The sequence below is a fragment of the Melospiza georgiana genome, chromosome 1, assembly GCF_028018845.1.
Source record: "Melospiza georgiana isolate bMelGeo1 chromosome 1, bMelGeo1.pri, whole genome shotgun sequence".
In the NCBI taxonomy this organism is placed as follows: Eukaryota; Metazoa; Chordata; class Aves; order Passeriformes; family Passerellidae; genus Melospiza; species Melospiza georgiana.
In genome coordinates, this window is record NC_080430.1 from 35,582,788 (window position 1) to 35,599,523 (window position 16,736).

Consider the following 16,736-nt stretch of genomic DNA (forward strand, 5'->3'; position numbering starts at 1 on the left):
CTGGAAACTGAGTTTATTATTTTAATAAGCTTCTTCTTTTTGTTGCTACTGCTTTTCTTGGCACATTCCTGGTGAAGACTTTAGCTGCTGGTTTGAGAATTCTTTGTAAAAGCAATGCTCTTGCCTGCTGGGCAAACTGTTTCTGCTGCAAATGTAAAATCATTACTTCCTGGCATAATTCAAAACTAGTAATAGTGGATTGATCTTGGAATCAAGTTCCAAATTCCTCTGGGGTTTCAGATTTCATGCTGAGCTACAATTGGATAGATGACTTTTATAATCCTGTGCAATGTCAAGGAAGACATGCTGGTCAGCTTACACTGAAATTTCTGGTCAACTTTCCATGTTTTACTTTGTTCCAAAAGAACCTCATTCTTTTAGTAAAAAGTTAGACATTGTACTTTGTTAGACTGTTCTGGCATCTTACTGGCAATATTACTTTTTTTCTGTCAGTTCTGCTTTTGGAAAGGATGCAGTCTTTAAGGAGCTGAATTCGTTTGAATACCTTAGTCCTGATGGTTACAGAACTCTCCTTATGGAACTCTTGTGGTCAAGTGGAAGGAAGCTACAGAGTAGGTCGCTTGCAAGCAGGTCTCCCCTGTTCTTGGTCCACTCTTTTTTATCATCAGTGGTCCCAGAAGGGTATTTTAACACACTCATGCCCTTTGAGGCCCCTTACTCAAGGGCTCTGCCCTTCCAGACTGTTGTGAGCACCAATCCAGTGCCTGCCCTTCCTTCAGAGGAGTAGGAGATTTATGGCTGGATGGGGACCCAGTCATCATCTCTCCCTTCATTCTCTGCTGCTTGGAAAGTCTTGTGGTGCCATATGGGTAGTAAGAACATTCATCATCCTTCCTCAGATGATTTACCAACCACAAACAAGCTGTGTTTTTCTCTCCTATTTCAGCTATCTCTGACATGACGCACATTCTGCATTAGGCAGCCAGCTTCACCTTTTTTGTCCTCTTTTCCTGAAAAATCTGTATTTGTTTACACCAGAATTTTGGTTATTGTTAATATTGAAATAATGTTTGGGGAATTTTGTTATATTTCCAGTGGTTTCTGCTCTTTCTTGATGTTTTAGACATACCTTATTTAAGGTTTAGATGTTTTAGTTGTTTCTCATTATTGACAGACATTTTCTTTGACCAGAGCTGGCACTATCACATTACTGACTACACTGCCTCCACAGCTCTTGCTTGTTTTGCCCTACCTGCTGTTTTAGATGCTGGTTTTAATTGTCCACTGTCATGTTTGTAGGCTTTTTCTCTTGCATTTTTTAGTTTGTGTCTCTGCATCATGACAGATTGGATGCCAGAGAAGGCCAGGACTGGCTCAGGAACAATTTTTTTTCCCCCCATAAATATTTTTCTCTGTGATCAAATATCCTTTATCCTAGAGCTTTCTGCTTAGCCTTTATCTTGCTGCACTCTCTCTCCCTTCCTTAAAAGCCAAACCTCAGGAGTTTTTTGCTGCAGTGGTGAAAATCACTTGCCTCAGCCTGGATCTGTGCAGGTTTGGCTGAGCATGGCAGAGAAAAATAAGAAAGCAAGGGGTGTCCTCAGTCTTTTTTTCCACTAAAATATATGCTGCTTGTGCCTTCTGCCAGTACCTGTGCTTGATCTCTGCATTGAATCTAGGGGATTTTTTCTACAGGAGGAAAAACTGGTAATGGGAGAGAAGAAGGTTAATTGCCACCAGAATCATAGAAATAATTTATATTGTCAGCAAAAGAGAGAGCTTTCCTTCTGCCCATAATAAAATTCCGATGGCAAATGTATTGATTGGTCTTAAATGTTATCGTTATATGTCTCACAAAATAATTAGGGAAAAGCTAAATATGTTTTGACTTTTTTTGTTTTAGTTTTTTATCTATTTCAGATAAATAAATAATCTTATGCACAGGTGTCTTCCCAGTGTTTCCTGTAAAATTTGACCAGGAGAAGGAATCTACTATGATGATACAATTCATTGCACATTAGAAGTGTAAATACTCGGTACTCTTAAGTTCTCTGAGTAAAAGTATGTAGTGCCTTTGGATGGAATAATGCTTTATTTTATCTTACTTATGGCTCCTATCTAATTTAGAACTGGATCATTTTAATACTGGATCATCTTTTCACATCACCAGATAGGTTTACTCTGAAAGAAGGGCCCGTGACTGCCTGGCTATTGGGTTGTCCCAGAGGCTAGAGGTACATTTTTCCTGCAGCTGTCCTGTTTATGTAGATCTGTATTACCTGCAGTACTTTACAAATGCATTCAAGAGCATATTTAAAATCAGAGTAAATACAAGCCATTTATGGGACAGTATGTATGAACACTGACTGAACTACCTGTCCAGAGTCCAGAGGATTTCCCCTTTTCTGTGTGCAGGGGTACTCTTTAAAATCTGAAGATTATAATTAGTATTAATATAAATTTTTCCAAATGGCTGGTGTCTTCTGCATTTACATCACTTTAGCATCTGAGCACGTATGTCTGTTAAATATTTTAAGTATCGTAGGAGCCCAGAGGGTAGGTCGATGCTCCCATCTGTCTTGCAGGATGTAAAGTGACATTCTGAAGGTGATGCAAATATCACAGCAGAGTGTACCCAGAAATGGAGCTCATTGCCATGGATTTCAGTCAGTTTTCCCTAGAAAAAGTCTCTCAGTTCTTAATTTGTCTGATACAACTCAATTTAGGGTATTAAGATTGTGATTATTCAGGGTCAAGCCTGGAGTGGTCCATGTATAGAAAGTGTAAAAATAGAGACTTGTTCTTCTAAACTAAGCAATCCACTTTCACAGAACTCCTAACTGGAAGTTACAAATCCCTGGCTGTGCTACTCCGCCACAGGGCACTGCACCTCACCAAGTAACTCTGCACAGGACCTGGTGACTTGTGCTTCACAAAAACCACTTCTGCCAGAGAGGATCCAGCCTTGATCTGAAGTATTATCAAGAGATTGATAATCCACTGCTGTCTGTTTGCATCTCACATTAATTCACCAAATGCCTGTCTCTGCTGCTGAGTCCTCCCCACCATTCCCAGTACAGGTTGTCATGTGCAGGCAGACCACCCCTCAGACTTCAAGGCTGACAGTCAAAACAGAGTTGCTGAAATCTGAGCTGTTGCCTCCAGTGTCTTGAGCACTTCTTTGCTCTTTCTTTTGCACCTCTAGGTTTCCACAATGTAATTTTAAAAATCTGGAGACCATAACTGAGCTTGTGATTTCCATTTTTGCTCACACTGTTTTCTCTGAAAGGATGAGAAATACTGGAGGAGTGTACTATCCTTCCTTGCCATACCTGCTAATTCAGGCTTGCTGCTGGAGCCCCCTTCCAGGTCCCAGTTTGTGGGACTTGGAATGCAGGCTTTAGTTTCAGAGATATGACCATTATTTGTAATACAATCACTTTCAGTTTTACATTTGACGTTTTTACATTGTGCATTTTCTTTCTCCTTTCCCCCCTCCGAGTCGCAGTGGGGAAACATGTTTTGGTTTGTTGTTCTTTTCAAGCAACCTCAAGCTGCACTGATTTAGATCTCTCTCTATATTCATGCTGTCCTCATTCATAGTTCCACTAGTCTAAGTTACCAGCTTCAAATTCTGAAATGTTTATTTCCAACATTGATGATTTACAGTCTGAAACATCACTCTAAAAAATATGATTTGATGATATTTTCCTATTTACAAGTATTTTGAAGACCTGACAGATAGCCAAAACATTAGTCCTATACTTTACAGCATATCATAGCTGAGTGTGTAATTTAGGACGCTGAAGACAAAACGTGGTGGAGTTGGGTGAGATGAAAAGGAAGTAATTCTTATGTTCAGGCTATTTACATGTGTGGTTGGTTCCATTCTGTTTCTAAGTATGTACTGAATGTGACGTTCATTGTGTCTGAAATAGTAGCAGAATAACCTAGTGGTTGCTAAGGTAATGAGAACCCAACCATTCCCTTACCAATTCCTGTAAATAAAGTATGGAATTTAATTTCACTCTGTGTTACCTGAGGCAGCTCTGGCATCTGATAAAAAAATTATCTTCACATTCTTCTCCACTTCCCTTCTGATTTTCATTGAAATACTGAGATGTTTTTCTTTTTATAAATAAGTGAGGCTGCCCTGCAGATAGTGGGGTAGTAAGTAGCCTAAGAAATACATCTTTTGTCTTGCAGCTGTTTTCCCTCTGTGACTTAAAATGTATTTGTCTTCCTGCTGAAACACTTCTATTGCATGTGATCAGGGCTGAAGATTTGACAGCCATAAGAGTTCCTCTTTGTTTTTCTCTTGATGCAGAACTTACATGTTTGTTGTCTGTGCTTGTGCTATGCAAGCACAGCATGATTGTGAATCCAAGATTTATTTCTTCATCAAAGAAAGGAAGGTTGTCTCAAAAAACAATATGGTAAATCCAGAAATTTGCAAATGCTGGACACCAGTAGATGGTGAGATACTTACCTGGTGAAAAGAGGCTTGGCAAGGATTATCACTGGCCTTGGAAGTGCGGGCAGCAAACAAAACATCCAAAGGAGCTCTGCCTGCTGTGAAACCAGGTGCACTACACCCCAGACCATCTTGACTTTGTAATGGAAAAAGAGAATCCATATCAAGCTCCTCAGCAGTTAATCAATTATCCGAGTCCACCAGGCTGGGCACTGAAGATTGAATCTCTTATGTACATGAAGAGGAAGAAGAAGCAGCTGGGGCATGGGATGGAGTTATGCTTGGAGTAGGGGAATCTGCTGTAAGAGAGAGGCAGGTTGTTATGCTGCATTATGGGATGGCAGAACAATAGTCCTGCTTTTTTATGCCACAGATTTTTGTCTTGCTTGTGTTACATTGATATCAAGTTATGGGTCACTTGCCACAAGTCACCACAAGTTGGTTATTTTAACCTAATAGCTGTCTGGGTATCAAAACTTTGTATTCTGATAGCCTGTCTGCCCAGAAAAGTAGATCTGGGAGGTGAAGTGGACAGCTGGCATAATTAATGGACACTTGAACCCGGAAATGAAAGACAGCTGCTAGGTCTAATTTTAAACATAGCTCTTGATCAGATCCCTCTAGGTCTGCTTGTCCTGCCACAGCAAAGTCATTAGTGGGAGTAGAGACACAAGAAGTTGAAGATACTGGTAAAGAGCTTTTGTGAGGAAGGGAATCACCCTTGTTCCAGTTATGGTATTTCCATTTTTCACAGTAAGTACTGTCAGCTTCCAGAGAACGGGAGTGGAAATGGTTTGTGGCTGGTACACGGTCCAACACCGCTGACACGGGCAGCTCTTCTGGGGCCTCGTAATGGGCAGTGGGACTCCCTGTTCTGCAAGTACGAGGGCAGGCAGCGCTATTTCAAACGAGGAAAATGTAACAGAATGGGGATTTTCCTAACATTTTAAAATAGCACGTGGTTACATACCAGCAGGTTGTAATTCCGAGTTTTTACATCAGGGTTTGAGAATGCGGCGGCGTTAGCGGCGGTCTGGAGCTCCATCTAGCGGGGCGGAGCAAATCCTGCTGGCTGGGTTTGGGTTTTTTTAGCAAGTACAAAAATAACCACGAATAATATCGTGCTGATAGGATTCTTCACTTGGGATTAACGAGTTAGACACATTATTAATTCAGCAGCTGGTTAAGTGTTTTCAAGTTTCTGTTTTGCTTTCAGAATGCCATTACCAAGCTGGGTTGGCTTTGGAGGTTTTTTCAAGTGTGATGGTATTGTTCAGCTTTATTACAACTGTGGTGCTAAAATTAAGGGCTATGGAAACATTTCTGGTACTCGTTCTCTTTAGGGAGTTGTCTAATCTCTGGGAATTTTGGAAGCAAGCAGAACATTGCTCCTCTGATGTGAAGCAGCTTTGTTATCTGCTTTTAAAAAGTGAAACATCCAATTTTTTTAAATATATGCCTTTTTAATATATATAACGATAAACTTGAAGAAGTAAGAATAAAGAATAAATTTTGTTTGTTTTATTAAAGAACTTTAAACTACAACTTGACTTTACACTTATCAAGCTTGGTTAGGATAGAAACATTAGAAAAACATAATTGTATTATTCTAAAGGCATTCTGCTTAAACTGGTGTTAATCTCCAGTACAGAGAGTCTAAATAATTAATGATCACATTCAAATACAAGTGCAGCATGCATTTATCTTATTTCCCTAAGAAAGGTGGATAAACCAGGTATTTATTATTTTTTGACATATAAAAATTTTGATGTAAAGCATTGTAAATAGCGTGATAATAGCTGCCAGAGGCAGTTGGAGCTGGAGTTGTGGGACAGAGGCCATAAATGGCCAAATGAGGTCACATTTCATTTAAGCATGCTTCCTAATTTGCTTTCAACAGTATTAGCCTAACTAGTATTAGTTTTGTGTTTTATTTAAACTTTCAGCTTTCCTGCCTCCTGCACAACCGAATGCTGCTCCTGTTGATCTGACTCAAAGGCTTGAGAGTGACAGCTGCCAGGGAGGGCTTATTTCAAATCTTCTATCCCACGTTTGCCTGTGTATCCTTTCTAAACATGCATTTTTGTCTGTACCTCCCATCTAAAGCTCTTCTTGTCAACAGGCAAGCTCAGAGGTACCAAAATTGCGAAAGGACGAGCAGAAAGCACGGAACGCGCTCTTGGCCGATATCCAGCAGGGAACTCGCCTAAGGAAAGTGACCCAAATCAACGACCGCAGTGCGCCACAGATCGAAAGTGAGCATGGGCTCCTCAGCAGGGCCCTGGGGGAGCTTTGCTGAGCCTCGGGTGTGGGTGGAGGTCAGGTGGACAGTTCCAAATGGAAGGGCAGGTTTAACATCAGCAAAGGTCTGCATCATTGTATGGATTTAGGATTTAGAGAGGGGACACTTTCTAAACCTGCATCCTGCTCTGAGATCAATGACTGTTAACATTTCATGTTAGTTATCACCTTAACAGGCATTCCTTGTTCCAAAATAAATAATGAATTACGAAATCCTTAAGAGCATTCCAATAAGATAGTTAGGTGGGAATTGTTGGCTCTAGCAGAAGCATTGTTCTTTATTAGATTAAAAGAACAAAAAAAACACTGAAAAATTCTGGAAACGTAAATTCAGTATTAGGCCTAACACAGCTACTTCTTGGTGTCATGATTTGCATGAGGTTGAAGAGCACCAGAGGGTGCTGTGCTCCAAGGTACAGGTCAGAGAGGGACAGCAGTTCCTGTATAACAGCACAGGGAAAAGTTTAGCCTTGGCTTCTATGCCACCAGGCCTTAGCAGTCTCAGGACAAGGATGAAATGATTTTCTGATATATCCTGCATTTTTCGTTCTTTTTAACAGAACCCAAAGGAGCTAACAGAGATGGAGGTAACCCAGCTGTTGATAAAGGTGGCTCTCAGCAGCCTCTGGGAGGTTTATTTGCTGGTGGCTTTCCTGTTCTCAGACCAGCAGGCCAGAGGGACATGACAGGTAAGGGCTTCATTTGTATGAAAGCAGAACTGGGTGGGCAGAAATTTGGGATGAAAAGTAATTTGGGATGAGCTTTACTGATTGATTTTTATTGGGGTTTTCTTGTGAATGCTTAGTTCATCCTGTGACTAGGGAGGGCTCAACTAATAATGTGATTGAAGCCACCTTTCTAGATCTCAGGTGCCTTATTTCTTAAAACATAAATAAAAAGCTATCGCCACACTTGGTAAGACAGAGATTAAAAAGATCTCTGTAGCTGGGGTTTTTACATTATTTTAATGAAAGCTCTTAATTGTGTCTTGAATACAGTATTGAAATCTGAGCTTATCAATTTCAGAACAAATGGCAAAGTTATATTCCTTCCCTCCACTAGTGTATATTTCTATGGTATTACAGTCCTGTGTATGACTTTAAAGCTTCATATTTAAGATTTTTGCCCTCTGGATTTTACAGAGTATAGCTTTGATCCAACAAGGTAATTTACTGATCCAAAAAATAAAGGTATTGTTGCTTCACAGTGACAGGAGGAAGGCACATGGGGAGCCCCACTGCTGCTTTCACCTCAAGAAGTGCCAGTATCAATGAGAAATTACTTTTATAGTCACAGTAATGACCTCTGGCACTGCTGAGCAGCTGGTGCCGGCTCAGGAAGCACAGAGCAAAGCAGATTTTTGTAGAGAAAGACAGAACTTGGCTCTTCCTGAAGGTTTTTTGCTCCCAAAAGGCAAGCCAAAGATGCATAGCACTGTGTGTTGTGGCGCTTTTGACATAGATTCAGTGGCAGTAACTACTTTGAGTTGTTCTTAAAACTATGGCCATGCCTATCAGACTATGTGAGTGTCGAATGAGATGCCTTTTTTGACATCTTGCTTTGTGATAAATCCTTGACATTTACTCGGGAAAAGACATTTTGTAAGTTCAAGAGTTTTCAGGCATTTGCTGTTAAAAAGGAAATACCAGAACCTGTGCCTTCCGGAAAGCCTTTGAGGCGTTGCTTTTAAAAACTTGGCTTTTATCCGTGGAACTGAGGTTTCTGTAACATTTGTGTGAATTTTTTGATCCTAAGCAAGTACTTAACTCGAAGGATGCCAGTTGATGTGTGTCACACTGCTCGTGTACTTTCCACCGGGAGTCTCAATACCCAGCGGGCTGTACCAGGCAAGATGAGGCTGGTGTGAAGGGCCCCAGGCTCTGCAGAAAAGCTCCTTCTCCTTTAACTGTTTCATTCTGCAGAAGCTGAGGAGCAGGGAGGGGGGGAGCAAGGTCTCCCAGCAGGTCGTCATATAACGAAGCAGAATCCCTGGTGCCCACTGGAATGCATCCCCTCCTAAGTCGTATTACAGCGTGGGCAGGCGGGGTGAATGAGTTTGATCCCTCCGGGTATCCACTGGGGAGGGGAAGATGAAGAGCTTGCCTTTATGGGTGCTCTGTCTGAGGAGTGGGAGCGCAATCCCAGTGTGTAACATGTGATACCTGGTTTCCAGCAGGGAAGCTCTCCGGAGGCCGAGCAGCATCGCCCAGACCCTCCGCACCGCCGAGCAGCGGCGCCGCCAAGGCGAGCAGCACCCCCTCGCAGCCGGCCGAGGTTCCAAGGGCAGCTGTCCCACCGGAGCCTGCCGGCACCTCCCGAGCCGCAGCGGGAGCGGGTCCCGGGCGGCCCAGCCTGCCCGCGCCCCCTCCGCCGCCCCCCGCTTCCAGCAAGCCTTCCCTCACCTTCCCTCCTCCTCCCCCTGTGCCCCCTCCGGCCGATCGCCCCGCCAAGGGGGTGACCCCCGGCGCTGCTCCCCCGGCCCCGCTCCCTCCCCCTCAGGCTGACAAACCCGCCAAGCCTCAAGCAGGCGCTCCGCCCCCGCCGCCCCCTCCTCCTCCTCCTCCCCCGCTGCCCCCCGTGCCCCCCTGCGGGCTGCCGGCCAGGGCCGCCGAGGCCTCTGCGGCCGCCGCCGCTCCGGCTGAGGGAAGGGACTGTCCCCCTCCCGCGCCGCCGCCCCCGCCGCCTCCTCCGCCGCCACACGCGCACCCCCCGCCCGCGAACAGGCTCTCCTTTCCTCCCTCCCCGGCCTTCAGCGGTGCCGACGTGCCCCCTCCGCTGCCCCCCAAGTCTCCCCACCTGCTGTCACAGTTCCATAAGCCGAGCAACATCCAGTCGCTGCCGCTGCCACCCACCCCCGGCCCTCCTCAGCCCGCAGCCGTGGGGGAGATCAGGAAGAAGAGACCCGGCCGAGGCGCAGGTGAGAGAGGCACCTCCGAAGGAAGAAGGCTTTTCCCTCCCTTCGGCTAGCGGGGAAAATCACAGAATTATTTGGGTTGGAACAGGACTTTGAAGATTACTTCGTTCTTCAAGGCCGCCTATCAACCCAAACCATTCTATTGCACTGGTGACTGGAGAGCAAGGAGGGGCGAGGATGAAGAGCACACATGGGAGGAATACCCGTAGCTTGCACGGCTCGTGATGAACACCCAAAACACTCGGCTTTTTGAGATGCCAGGCAGTTCTTAGCACTGGGCACACATGCCTTATCGTTTAAGCTGCCACTCTTGGAAGTGACATGCTGATCAGTGGAGACAAGTCTTAGGACTGCTGGGCTGCTTCTTGCTGTTGTGTTGGCAATGGTGTGTCTCCAGCAGTGGTACCTGACAGGCTCAGGTGGGGGAGCAGACTACACACCATGGTGTGTGCCAGGTCAGCAGCTGCTCATGTGCCAGCCTGCCTAGGATACCAATCTGCAGCTGTGCCCATGCAGGAGCAATATTGGCAACAGCTGGGAAACACCAGAGAACATAATGAAACGGAGATGGGGCAGCTACCAGCCATAGGTGAGCAAAAGCAAATCTGGCTGCAGCCCTCTGCTGTTCACCAAAAGGAAGCAGCCAGTGCCTCCTGCAATCAAGGTAGTTGGGCCGAAGGTTTCTCCAACTACTTGGGAAATGGGGTATTATCCAGTATTTCTTTGAGTAGATGATAGAGGGAAATGATGTTAGACTCCTCTAATGTAATGAAAATAATAAAAAAGATGATCATGAGCCTAGATCTGTGTGTGTTTGAGAAATGGAGACAGCTACTTAACAGGGAACATCTGAAAGAGAATGTTCTGTGCCCTGTATTTTAGCAGCCAGATGTCAGGAGAAAGATTACAGGTTCCCTTTGAGAGCCAGGGGAAAGGCCATGTAAGTACAGCAGGTCAGGTGCCTTGTGGTGGTGCTTAATGCTGCTCAGAACTCTCTGATGAACTGTTGCTATGTTGAGCTGCCCATTTCTCATGGTAGTTCAATTTGTGTTTTCCATAAAATTACCCTGCCTGTCCCTGGTTATGTAGTTATAAGCAGTTTTGAGAGGCTGCTAACTTGGAGGCCTTGGGCTCCCTTCCTGTCAATCAACTCCTGCATTCTTCCAGATGTAAATTTTGATGGCCCTTGCAACTCCTCAGTGAAATGCACAAGACTAATGATAATTCTATTGCATTTCCTGCCAAAGCATCAGGAAATTTTCTTTTAGACATACCACCTAGTGTGGTTGTTCTGTTGGTTTCCTTTGCTTAAAGAGACTGCTTCTTCTTGTGAAAGTGGAAGGATAATCTTCCCTTCCAGACTGGGACAAAACCACACTAAGAATGTCACACTTTTCCTTAGAACTGGAAATGGAAAGCCCCAGCCAATTCCAGTAGCAACTTGAATTTAATACTTCATGCTACAAATCTGTGGTCAGGCTTGGCAAACAACAGCTGTGGGTGTGTTTGCCCCAAATACTGCAATCCTTTCTACACCCCTCCACTTTTTTGTAGTTTACTGTTGGGTTAAGTTAAGATGATGTTTATGTGCTGGTCTCCTGGTTTTTTTTAAAGGAACCGGTGCTGGGAAGCTGGTCACACCTCCACAGCCACCTGCAAGATCCCCAACAACTGAACTTACAAGCAAGTCTGGAGTCTCAACCTGGGCTACAGCTCATGACCCCTACACACCACTTAAAAATGGAAATATGCACATCATTGGTAATACCATTAAATTAAATCTCTTGGCCTTAGTTAATAATTTTAGTACAAAAGCCTGTGTGTGTCTCAGACCTCAAAAACTCACTCAAAACTTTGTCCTAGCAATAACAGGGTAGTATAATAGAAACATTTTTGTACAAGCGTATACAATTATAGAAAATAAAGACTTTTTCAAAGATTTGAATTCAGTCAATAGAAAAGAAAGCACACACTACCTGCAAAATTACTTAAAAATATGAAGAGTTCCCATAGTCTGCTTATTACCATTCCTCAAACCAGATCATGGACATTTAGAGGTTTCACTCCTATAGGGCAATGGCCAGTAAGAATTATTTTTGTGGTCTGATAAATTGGCCATCCATTTTTGTTTACAGCTACATGTCTTAAACTACCAATGAATACCTCAATTACCATAATACCATCGATGCAGAAAAGTGGAACAGCAGACAGAAACTTAACTTCAGTTTTAACAGCAGGCAGTGATTGCAATTAAGGCAAAAAGCTTGGATGGCTCACAGAAGTACTCATCAAGATGTTTTCTATAGAATGAGCCACTGTCAGTTTCAGGAGGAAATAAGCCAACATTTTTAATAGAAAGTACTTGTGGCAACATTGTTGGGTTTTGGGAGGTTTTGGGAGGTTTTTTTGGGTATTTTTGTTTGGTTGCTGTTGTTTTAAGTTTCTCTCCAGCATCAGCTAATGTTTGTTTCCCTGAAACTTCCCAGATGACTTTGAATCAAAATTTACTTTCCATTCTGTGGAAGATTTCCCCCCACCTGATGAATTCAAACCATTTCAGAAAACATATCCCAGCAAGATACCCAGAGGTAAGTGTGTAAACATGGAAAGATCTGATCATTATCAAGAGGTTTAAAAATGGGGATGCAAAATAAAGAACTGAACCAGCATTAGCATAGCTGGACTGCTGGTATTGGCATAGAGAAGAATGAGATTTGTCACAGTGGCAACAGGGACTAAAGATATAATGAAAAGCACTTAGTTAGAGTCTTAGGTAAAAACAAATGATGTGGCTGGACATGTAGCCTGTGTTTTCAGATAGGTAAATTTGCAAAACTTTTGATGTTAAAAACAGTCATGTTGGAAAAACAGATTTGGGCAGCTACTGAGTTTGATTTTTTTTTGTTCACTAACTTGTGAAATCACTGAGAAAGATTACTTGATCCATGTCTTCCATTATGTATTGTGACTTGAATCCTATGCATGGTGTTTCACACACCTGAATAACAAAGAGACTTAGTACCTGAACTTTGTCAGGAAGTGATAAATGGCTGAACCTTGCTTTATTTTTTTCCTCCTTTCTTAACTTAGCAACTTAGAATCAGGTCACTGTTGTAAGAACAGTTCAGCTATCCACTTTTGAAAATGGGTAGTTTAAAGTGCCAAAAGATCTCATGCCCATATTCTGCTTTTTTATAAAACCCAGTTTTCTGTATTATTAGATCTCCAACTTTTAATTAACCTTTTTTTTTGTTTCCATGCTAAGGTACTTAGCATGACTTTTCATAGCAGCCTCAGTCAGGCTAAATGCTAAATTGTCTGCTGTATATTCTGACTTTTTACTGAAGGGCTGCAGAGCACAAGCAATATGTGTGTGTATGTATGTAAACATATATATGTATATACCAGGGGTAGCAGATAAATGCAGCATCTCTGCTACATAACTGCATCCAAAAATCCCTGTTTAAAATCTCTCCTATCTCTTTACAGATCCCTCTAAAAATCCTCCATTAAGAACACACGTGAGATGAGAAGAGTCTTCTGATGTTCTCTGGACTAGTATTAAAAAAGAAGATCAAGATATTATATAAGACAGAAGGGGTCCCTGTTGCAGTGATAGATTGTACTTGAGTCACAAGTACTGCAATATTAACATTTCCATAAACTGTAAAACAATATAAATTATGCCTTTTGAACTGGCCTACATACTACAGGAATGTTAGTACAGGCTTTTAAATTACTGTATATAGGTGAATATTTTTTAAGCAAAGCTGCATAAAATTTAAATTCTTTGTAGTGTTGAAACAATTCTCATTCTTATTGTGCTGACAGTGTTACCTCAGAATGTTTTGTGCTACGTGCCTGTAGTTCTTTTTTCCCCTTCCATCATAATTTTTGGAAATTCTCCAGTTATTATTTAGACATTTTTTTCAATGAACTGTCAAACTAATATGCTATCTTTAGTCTGTTTTTATGTTTCTTCACTTCTTCCATTCTGCCTGGCCTCAGACTGCAGCAGGATGTCACTTTCATGAAGGGATGGGCCCACAACCCTTTTCTCATGAAGCTTGAAGAGGAGATGCCAAGGAGCTGTGGCTGCTAATGAGCCTACCTCCTAATGATTACATATCCTTATAGGATAGTGTCTGAAGAAGCCCAGCTGGGTAGGGTGGTCGTGGACTTGACAAAGATGACAGAACCTTTCCAAAGTAGAGGAAAAGGAAGTTGCTGTACTGTAAGCAAGAAGAAGAAATGGTGTGTGTGAACGCATGTGCCGTGATGAGCATATGTAAGGGCACGTGTCCTGTCTTTTCCTGCTGGCAAAGTGGGGATTTACCTTTTCTGTGATAGATTGCCTTTACCCAGCAATTACAAAGCCTTTGCATGAGGGGTCCAAAACCTACATTTTAGAGCTACTACTGTTCACTAGCAGTGAAGGTTCATTGTCCAAAACACACCACGTGGAATGCTCAGCCCCCAAAGTGGTTCTTGTCTCAAATAGAGTTGGTTGGGAAAAGTAACAGCCTAGCAGCAGACAAGACTTGAACTACTGCTTTTAATATTCAGACCTTGGGTAAGGTATTTGGATCACAGATGTTCAAATCTGGTCCTAAGATGTCTATTTCTAGCATTTATTACCCTTATTCTTGTGCCTTGGGAGGAGTGGTGCCAGGGAGGTGTCAGGGAAGTGATTCTTCTCCTCTGCTCAGCAGTAGTGAGGCCACACCTGGTGTGTGGCCACATGTGCTGTGTCCAAATTCTGGGCTCCCCAGTGCAAAGAAGACATGGCCATGCTGAAGAGACAGTCCTACAAAGGTGATGAAGGGGCTGGGACCATCTCTCCTATGAGGAAAGGCTGAGAGAGCTGGGACTGATCAGCCTAGAAAAGAGAAAGATCAGAGGGAATCTCTCCAATGAATATAAATATTTGAAGGGAGGTATAAAGATGGAGCCAGACTCTTTTCAATGATGTCCAGTGACAGAACCAGAGGAAATGGGTAGCTGCAACACAAGAGGTGCTGTCAGAAGATCAGACAGCACTTTTGTCAAGTGTGTGCAAGTGACTAAGCTTTGGAACAGGTTGCCCAGAGAACTTGTAGAATCTCACTCCTTAAAGATAATCAAAAGCCATCTGGACTTTGTCCTCTGCAACTGGTAGTAGGTGACTATTTGGCCAGGGGTGTTGGACCAGATGACCTGTAGCCATCCCTTTCAATCCCAACCACCCTTTGATTCCCCTTTTTACAGCTTTTCTGGGTTCCTGGACCTGGGTTACAGCAACCCTAAGGCACTGCTGGGAGCAGAGTGGCTGGAAATCTGCCTGACACTGAAGGACTGGGGTGTGCTGGCTGACAGTGGCTAAACAGGGGCCACTGTGTGCTCAGGTGGTCAAGAAGGCCAACAACATGCTGGCTTGAGGAGGTTCAGAGGGGCCTTCATTGCTCTCTGTAACCCAAAAGGATACTGTACCAATGTAGGGGTCAGTCACTTCTCTCAAGTAACAAGGCACTGGACAAGAAGAAATGCCCTCAAGCTGTGCCAGGGGAGGTTTACATTTGATATTAGGAAAAACACCTTCACCAGGAAGGTGGTCAGGCATTGGAGGCTTCTCAGGGAAGTGGTGAAGTCACCATTTAATACCTACAGGTATTTAAAATACTTGTAGATATGGCACTCAGGTGATGCCTCAGGGTTTAGCTTTTACATTTTTCAGATTCCGTACCGCTTTAGTGCGTAATTCTGAGCTTCATATTAGGGAATAGTAAGGTCTCTTCACAGAATAGGTAGACAAAGGACCCTTGGTTCTGGGGACCAAGGGCAAATGATCCAAATTTCAGGCCCAAGAGTATAAACAACAGTGGAATGAAGAGAGAAAAACAAGAAGGATGGGACTTCATAATCTAAAGCTATAATTGGATAATTAACTCCAATATGCTAATGGACCAGAACTTATAAAAGTGAGAGACCGCATGACTGGTCATCCATTTTGTGACCATTTTGGGTTCATCTTGGGTGTATTTCCCAAGGTGTAGTCATTGAGGCCTTCTAATAATACCTGCTTTATCCTTTGACTCTGTCTAGTCTCTGTTCTAGGTCAGCCTTCACCTGGCATCACAGAGACATGGTTTAGTGGTGGACTTGGCAGTGCTGAGTTAACAGCGGGGTTAGATGATCTCAAGAGTTGTTTTCCAGTATAAATGATTCTATGATTCACCAGTCTGAAAAAGAATACTGCTGTTCCAGGGTGAGTCTGGTGCTAACAGCCAGGCTATTACAGTTAAGGCATTAATTTATATAATTGCCATCAATTCCCCTCAGTTAGAGGTGTAATAATGTTATAGATCATTGATGATCTTTCCCCATGGTGTTGCCTTTGAACAAAACTTTTTGGAAAAGACAGGTAAGTGCATCTTTACATCCCTGCTTTTCTCTTTATTGTTACAGCAGCTCAGTTATGCTGTAACTATTCCCACACATGCACATTCATGGTGTGAGAGGGTGTAGGGGTAAGAAGCTCTTCACCCATAGGACTCCAAGAAATCAACATTAAGTCTTTTTTTAGCCTATTGTGATAACTTGCTGTACATCATGTGAAAAGAAAAAAAGAAAAAAAAGTAGTGATGCTTTGACCAATAGTGTCACTTACTGTAGTTACTTGACAAATATGCATGAATGTAGTAACAAACAGGGGTCTACATCTACATTGCTTCTCAAACAACTGGAAAAGTTGAATACTGTTTTAAAAACTATTTTGTTACAGTATTATTAAAAGTGGCATATTGTTGGCTCTCATCTACTCTGGAATTTGTGTACTGCTCTGTAGTAAGTACCTTCCTAAGGATTTTAAAACTAATTCTAGACTACCTGTCAGCAGATATATAAAGGAGAAGAAAATTTAACTCAATTTTTTATTATGGTTTGGGTATTTTAGAAATAACATCTTTCAGGGATGAAATGAGAAATCCTGTGCCTGTTTGCTAGCATTTCTGAAATGTTTCCATACATTCGTCATTCAAGATCCATTGAAGCGTCTGGAGATACAGAGGATCACACTGGCTGTCATCCTGAGGCAGCTGATCCCACAAG

General features: G+C 42.8%; 1 protein-coding gene across 3 annotated transcripts in view; it reads left to right on the plus strand.

Annotated features, from left to right (window-relative positions):
• WIPF3 (WAS/WASL interacting protein family member 3) overlaps window positions 1-13,599 on the plus strand; it is a 34,757-nt gene extending 21,158 nt beyond the window's left edge. For 2 of the 3 annotated variants that reach the window (XM_058033443.1, XM_058033363.1), the window contains exons 3-8: window positions 6,558-6,690; window positions 7,297-7,425; window positions 8,910-9,653; window positions 11,265-11,411; window positions 12,137-12,238; window positions 13,140-13,599. In XM_058033443.1, coding sequence (XP_057889426.1) covers window positions 6,558-6,690; window positions 7,297-7,425; window positions 8,910-9,653; window positions 11,265-11,411; window positions 12,137-12,238; window positions 13,140-13,180 — 1,296 coding nt within the window. In that variant the 3' untranslated portion in view covers window positions 13,181-13,599. The remainder of the gene's footprint in view (window positions 1-6,557; window positions 6,691-7,296; window positions 7,426-8,909; window positions 9,654-11,264; window positions 11,412-12,136; window positions 12,239-13,139) is intronic. The other variant, XM_058033521.1, reaches the window with a different exon arrangement.
• The last annotated feature ends 3,137 nt before the right edge of the window (window positions 13,600-16,736 follow it).